The sequence below is a fragment of the Rutidosis leptorrhynchoides genome, chromosome 8 (assembly GCF_046630445.1).
Source record: "Rutidosis leptorrhynchoides isolate AG116_Rl617_1_P2 chromosome 8, CSIRO_AGI_Rlap_v1, whole genome shotgun sequence".
Taxonomy (NCBI): Eukaryota; Viridiplantae; Streptophyta; class Magnoliopsida; order Asterales; family Asteraceae; genus Rutidosis; species Rutidosis leptorrhynchoides.
The window spans coordinates 307006517-307013914 of record NC_092340.1 but is presented as its reverse complement, the minus strand read 5'-3'; the positions used below and the strand labels follow the sequence as shown (position 1 = coordinate 307013914).

Below are 7398 nucleotides of genomic sequence, written 5' to 3'. Positions count from 1 at the left end.
CAAAATCACCCTTTATTAAAGTTGTAGTTAGTGTAAGACGTGTAAGTCTCTAATTCTCATCGAGTCTTAATGTTTAATTCAGTCATTTAGTCATGAACATTATTGTAACCCAACCATTGATTTTTGAATATTGATTAATGTTCACGTTGTCTGAACGATGGTATTTAAATGTTTAGTTATAATTAAATTATAACTCAACGATTATACCATTATTTAAATAACGATTGAAAAAATAACGATTATAACTCAACGATTATACCATCATTTAAATACAACTCAACGATTACAACTCAACGTTTAGTTTAATTAATTTTTTTTTGCAATTTTTTTTTGCTTTTTCAATTTTATTTTTTCAATCACACGTGATTAGATTTGACATGACATGTGATTGGTTTTTACAATCACATGTGATTGACATGCAGAATCACATGTGATTTACTACATATCAAATCCAATTACATGTGATTGAAAAAAAAAAATTAATTTTTTTTTTTTGGAAAAAAAAATTTTAATTTTAAATTTTCTTTTAATTACATGTGATTGTCACGCCACATGTCGCACTCTGATTGGTCCTTAGATCTCAACTTAAAAGTTGGATTCATTTGAATATTCCTCTATAATCGTTTATTATTTAGGTAACGATATCGTTAATGTTAAATTCAATGTTTAACTGACTTGACCACCGCATGACAGTCAGAGATTTTTGCACTATAGAGTAACTTTATCGCATGATAGAGTTAAGTCGGTGTGAGTCCGTCGAACAACAGACAAATTCTATCGCGCACAACAAATAGCTGACAGTAAATAAATAAAGGTTTCGGATCCATTTACACATTTTACACAAACCCTAACTGTATTCTCTCTAAGTTTTTCGTTCTCAATCAATCCCAAAACCCTAGCCTATTTTTTGTCTTATTTAAATGTATACATGAATTTTACCTTATTAAATTTATTTATTTATAAAAAAATGAACTATCTATTTAGTACTCCGTACAACTCGAAACAGAACACCCCGTTAAGGCGTTAATAGAGATGATATGATATAATTTTAATAGAGATGATACAAGTAAATTTAAATACGTTGATATATATATATATATATATATATATATATTTTCATATACTAAAACAAGTGAATTTGGGTGTCGTTGCAGGCAACTTTTTTGTCGTTCACTCCTTTGCTTTCACACCTAAAATTTACACTCAACCCCCTCCAACAATTCAGTAATTACAATTTTCCAGGGCTATAACCCGTACATTTTTAGGGTATAAAATGTAAATTTATTTTTTTATTTAATTCAAAAAACAAAACTCACCATAAACTTCAACGGGCCTTATCTTCCTACTTGATGCGAGTTAATTTCCGCTACCACCATTAAACTAAAAATAATTTTTCGAACAAAACGAGACTAACTATTTTCAAAACGGACAATTTTCCAAACGCGCACCTACACCTAAAACGGGTCTCAACACATGGGTCGTTTCCCATTATGTACATAAACAACGCTACGTTAAACATGAATACGCAGGTCGAAAGAACCCGCTGTATCGTGCGGTCCGAACCGGGTTAGTAATATAAATAAAATCGTTCAAAGTAAATTAATGATTAATTAAAATAATAAATAGAAGCGACTTGACATTAAAATATCAAACGTGCCACCGGCCTTTCGGGAACGGCGTAAACACGATACCGATCCAAAACACTGTCCTTTTTAAACAAGACTTGTTTATTTGAAAAGACTCAACACGTTCCACGTGCGCGACCCTAATTTCCAGGATTCCTTTGAAAATTTCAATGGCTCTTTCGTAATTTAACACAACCTCAAGGTCAATCATTTAAAACACTCATTACTTTACTGTATCTCTATCTCTATAGAATATATATAGACTGCATCATATAAAACCTTCACATTGATTTTTTATTTTTTCATTTTCTTTGACTAAAAACATCATCATTTCCATCGCCGGTGACGCGCCTTTCTCCGGTTGATTCTTCATTCATCCGGTTATCAGAATCCGATCGGATGACGTCAGGCTCGAGATTACCGACGTGGAAGGAGAGAGAGAATAATAAACGGAGAGAACGACGGCGACGAGCGATTGCGGCAAAGATATTCGCCGGACTTAGGGTTTACGGTAACTATAAGCTTCCTAAACACTGTGACAATAACGAGGTGCTGAAAGCTTTATGTAATGAAGCTGGTTGGATCGTTGAAGATGACGGAACTACTTATCGTAAGGTAATTACTTAAATTCTAATTTCATGATCCGTAATTGTATGCTTAATATTCATCTAATTAGCTTTTTGGATTCAATTTGGTGTGTGTGAAGTTTAGCAAATAGGCTTATAGCTTCTGTCAATGATTTAGATCAATTGTTATCTTCAGTTAATTGCATTATGTGTTGATTATTTTAAGCGCGCAAGTTAGGAGTGTAACTTTTGGTGATAATGTTAGGCGCAACTTAGCGTGTATTCTGTGTAGTCGATAAGGCAGTAAATTGATGTTGAGTTACAGAATCTGCTTTATGAAGCTTTCTGCGCATGTTAGCAATATGAGACTTGTGAGTTTTATTTAATATTTTTAGTTTCAATTATTCTGAATTTTACTCGATTATCGATGTAGATTTAAGTTTGTTAGACTCGAAAATATCTTCATAGTTGCGAGATCCGTGAACCGTTTTTTATATGAAGGTGTAAGTTAGCAGGACGATGACAGAAATATATACGCCGTTTAGAAATTATCAGTATTTTCAGGTAGACGGTATATGAGTGTGAACTGTGAAGCGATCTGGAAATTTGTCATTTTGACGGACACGGTAACGTGCTTGCTGAGTTGTTGGCGCATGTTAGCACCACTGGAGAATCACCTAGCTCTCTCATGAGTTTCACTTTTTCTTAAGGGTTAAGGTAGCAAATAGCTTTATACTTTTATTTTTATTTTCTAGTAGGCTATATACTCAGAAAAATACCAGTGTACGTCACATACTTTCATAAAGTGTTTTAAAGTAGACTATTGGAGACCGGTTAACATCAATTAGTTTCAGGGACTGCTCCGTTAGTCCCAAGGGCCTGCACATGCGGTTAACCGGTCACCAATAGCCTATATTACATTCGAGCACTTTTTGAAAGTATTTGACGTACACTGGTAAATTTCTGGGTATATAGATTACATTGAAACAAAAATAAAAGTATAAAGGTATTTGGTAACCTTAACCTTTTCTTTTAATTAATTACAGTAATTTTTTTAAGTTTGACAGTCTCCTCAAATTAGACATAAAACCATTAGTAACAGAGGGAATTGTTAAGTGAAATACATTTTAACATTTTCTTTTGAGAGTTGCCCTCTCCATTAATAAGAGAAAACATTGATTACACCCAAGTTTGTACAGTATGTATGCCAGATATTGTATTATGGCTTGTCATTTTCAGATAACCTGTAAAGTTGTAATCAATATTTGTAAACATGAATTCAAATTTTATGTTTTAAACATGTAATGATGCAAATAATGCTGAATTTTCGGTGGAGAAACATGTATGTATTGATTAACGGGTATGATGATTTGAGCTTCTGTAAATGTAAAGTTGGACCTACACCTTTTCTATTGAAATGCCATGCAGAAAGCACTAATTTTGATTCATTTCTGTTGCACTATTTGTTTTGATTTTGTCCAGAATGATTAACTTTATGATATTTGCTTTGTTGCCATGATTATTTCCATTTTCATGATTGTTTATCACTTTGTAACTTAATTGTTGATAATGTTTCATGTGTTATGATTTAGAAAATGTGAAATGTCAAATCTTTATTCCTAATTGGATTACTTGTTTTTATCTTTATAGGGTTCTAAACCTGTTGAAAGAATGGAAACTATGGGTGGATCTGCAACACCAAGTCCTTGTTCATCATACCAACCGAGTCCAAACGCTTCGTCATACAATTTTAGCCCGGCATCATCATCCATACCTAGCCCCGTCTCGACCCTTCACGCACCTAATTATAATCCCGACCCTAATTCTCTTATCCCTTGGCTAAAGAATCTCTCATCTGGTTCTTCGTCATCAAAATTCCCTCACCATCTTTACATACCGGGTGGTTCTTTAAGTGCACCAGTCACCCCGCCTATAAACTCACCCACTTGTCAGACTCCTAAAGCAACCGATGTCGATGATCAAATAAAAAGCCCAGTTTGGGCCGGGCAACATCATCCATTTTTAGCTTCTTCTACTCCACATAGTCCTGGAATCCAAACACCAACCGGTTCAGGGTGGCTCTCGGGGGTTCAAACCCCTCAAGAAGGACCATCATCTCCCACATTTAGTCTTATGGCTTTAAACCATCCGTTTGGCTTCAAAGAGGCAATGTCGGGTCGGTTGTGGACCCCAGGTCAAAGTGGGACGTGCTCTCCTGCTGTCACTGGTGGGATCGAGCAAACGGCTGATGTCCCTATGTTAGATGGGATTTCGTCTGAGTTTGCTTTTGGGAGTAATATAAAAGGTTTAGTTAAACCCTGGGAAGGGGAGAGGATCCATGAAGAATGTGTCTCCGATGATCTCGAGCTCACACTTGGAAACCCGAGTACTAGGTATGTTCGAATTGTCTTATCGCTTATATTTGTCGAATACCGTGTTCAACTGTTGATTATTCTTCTTTATCCCCGACTACTCCTTTTAAAGAACAGACCGATCCGATTTTTTAGAATCCGTTTAATCAATTGATCAACGTCAGTTGATGGTTCAAAATTGAATTTGTTGGTTAACGACTTAACGTCAGTCAAAGTCAAAATTGGTCCATGAGTTTAAAGTAGAATTTACAAGTTTTTGAACAAGATTATGTTTATATTTTTATACAAATAATTAATCTTTAAATGTTATGGTTTTCTACTCTATTTACACATACAATTTTGAATTTCAAATGTAGAAAGTCCAATCTGATTAATCCCCAAATTGTCGATTACTCCCTCCAAAGTTCCGACCGAGTAATCCGCGAATAGAGAGTTTTGCAACTTCGTCGTATACTTGCTCATAATAAAATATGACATTTTGTTGGTTTTCTTTGCAGATAATGACAATGAGGGATTGGTTATGATGAAATGAAGATACTGTGGTTGTAAAATAAGAGTAGATTTAGATACAGAAGTAGTATGAATTGAGATTTTTTTTTCTTCATCTTGTCTTGTGATATTCAGAAAGGAAGAAATATAAACATTGGTACATTTATAAATAGTTTTTGAAAGGTTTTTCTATTTTGTTTAAATGTTTAAATACTTTAATGTTTTATCTCTAGTCCTCCCTTTCTTACAACAGTACCCAAGTTCTGCTACTATTTGATTTTATGTTTTTGATAGTTTTCAATCACTCCAGAAGAGGGCTAGTGATGTATCCATTAAACTTTTCCATTAAACTTTTTTGTACAATTTCCATAACTGTGCATTGCTGGAGGGTTGGCCGGGAGCCGTGATGTTCGCCGGTTTGGTTTTTATTTGTTGATCTTCCTTCCCTGCTTTCTCGCTGGATTCTTTCATTTAGGCCTGAATCTTGCCGGACGGGCTATAAAGCGCCGGTCATTCGACGTTCTCTCGTTTGCAGGTGCGTATGTGGCTTTTTCTTCGTAGATCTGGGCTGTTTCGTGGTTCCGGTTTGGGTTTGCATCCTCGCCGGTTTTTTGCTTCTTGACGGAGTTCATATTCTGGTTCCGTTGCTCTCTTTGGCCAGGCGACGAGTACCCCGTACTCTGTTTCTCAGTGGGTGGTGGTGTTGGGTTTTTGGTTGCTGTTTCTCCGGGCTTTCGGTGCCGAGGTGGTGTTTGGTGGTGATCGGTTTTTCCGTCCGGCCTCTTCTTGATCGTGGTGATGTTGGGTTGTTGCCTCAAGGTGGCCGGCTGTTTGTTTGTTTGTTTATTTTTTTATTTTTTTATTTTGTATCTCTGTTTGTTGCGTTTGGCGATCGGCGTTCTACCGATCATCAACGCCTATTGTACTTGTAATTTGGTGCATGCATATTTTAGTTTATCTGTTCGTTGACGTGTTTTGACTGGTTTAGTAAACTAGTAAAGTGTGTCTACACCCTGTTGGTGAGATCCTTTACTTGGGTTACTTTGTTTGTAGTGTTTTAGCCTTTGTTTGGATATCCTTTTGTATCGTTTTGTACTTGTTGATCTTCAGATCCGTTTAATGTTATCGTTATTTTGACAACAACAAAAAAAATATAAGGTTGAATGTATACATTTGATTGATGGGTTTATAAGAAAAGACGGTAGATATATCAGTCATGTATTGAAGTTGATAGTACATGTTTTTATTTGAGAACAATTCTGGCGCAAGGTTGAAATTAAAAAACGTGTGACCATTTGGTCCAGAGAAATAGTAGTATTTTTGGACATAATGTGGAGACATAAATGGATGATGGATTTTGGATAGTGTAAATGGAGCTTTTCAGTTTTCACGTGCCCAAGTCTCTTTAGACGGGTCTCATTGTCCTGATCCAGTTTTTCATAATCCCTTTAATTTATGGTCAACATCAGTTAATAGATCAAAATTCAATTTATTGGTTAACCTCAGTCAAAATTAAAATTGGTCAGCATTTTAACATGAGTTTTAACTAGAATTTATAAGTTGTTGAACAAATGAACGATTTATGTTAATGTTTATGGTTTTCTACTATATTTACACATATAATTTTGAATTTTTTTATATTATTCAAATGTATGTATAGAAAGTCCAGTCCGATTAATCCCCAAATTGTCGATAACTCCCGAGTAATTCCCGAATAGAGAATTTTGCAATTTCGCCGTGTACTTACTCATAATGAAATATGACATTTTGTTGGTTTTTTTTGGCAGATAATAACAATGGGGGATTGATTATGATGAAATGAAGATACTGTGGTTGTAAAATAAGAGTAGATTTAGATACAGAAGTAAGTATGGATTGAGATTTATTTTTCTTCATCTTGTCTTGTGAGATTCAGAAAGGAAGAAATATAAACATTGGTACATTTATAAATAGTTTTTGAAAGGTTTTTCTATTTTGTTTATATGTTTACATACTTTAATGTTTTATCTCTAGTCATCCCTTTCTTACTTACAACAGTACCCAACAGGGCTAGTGATGTATCCATTAAACTTCTTTTGTACAATTACCATAACTGTGCATTGCGGGTTTGTATTGTATAAGTTTTAATGTATATATTTGATGGGTTTATATAAGAATATACGGTAGATATATCATAGAGTTATGTAGTAATTGAAATTGATCGTACTATGTGTTGGGTTTTTTAATTGTTTCCATTTATGTGGAAGTTATCCAAGCCCAACAAAATTTGGCCCAATGGTTGTTTTGACTTGGTCAACCATAAGAGGCATCTTAATTCAAACAAGTGCAGCTGTTATTCACTAGGGA

General features: G+C 34.7%; 1 protein-coding gene across 1 annotated transcript; it reads left to right on the top strand.

Annotated features, from left to right (window-relative positions):
• The first annotated feature begins 1928 nt into the window (after positions 1–1928).
• Positions 1929–5254, top strand: LOC139861564 (BES1/BZR1 homolog protein 4-like). The gene is made up of 3 exons (XM_071849994.1): positions 1929–2240; positions 3842–4584; positions 5061–5254. The coding sequence occupies exons 1-3, from the start codon at positions 2025–2027 to the stop codon at positions 5062–5064; spliced, it is 963 nt and encodes a 320-aa protein (XP_071706095.1). The 5' UTR covers positions 1929–2024; the 3' UTR covers positions 5065–5254.
• The last annotated feature ends 2144 nt before the right edge of the window (positions 5255–7398 follow it).

Bases quoted from the DNA above. Each gene is read 5' to 3' on its own strand.
- LOC139861564 (XM_071849994.1), top strand. From the start codon at position 2,025: ATGACGTCAGGCTCGAGATTACCGACGTGGAAGGAGAGAGAGAATAAT. The intron at 2,241-3,841 runs GTAATTACTTAA...TTATCTTTATAG, and splicing joins ACGGAACTACTTATCGTAAG to GGTTCTAAACCTGTTGAAAG.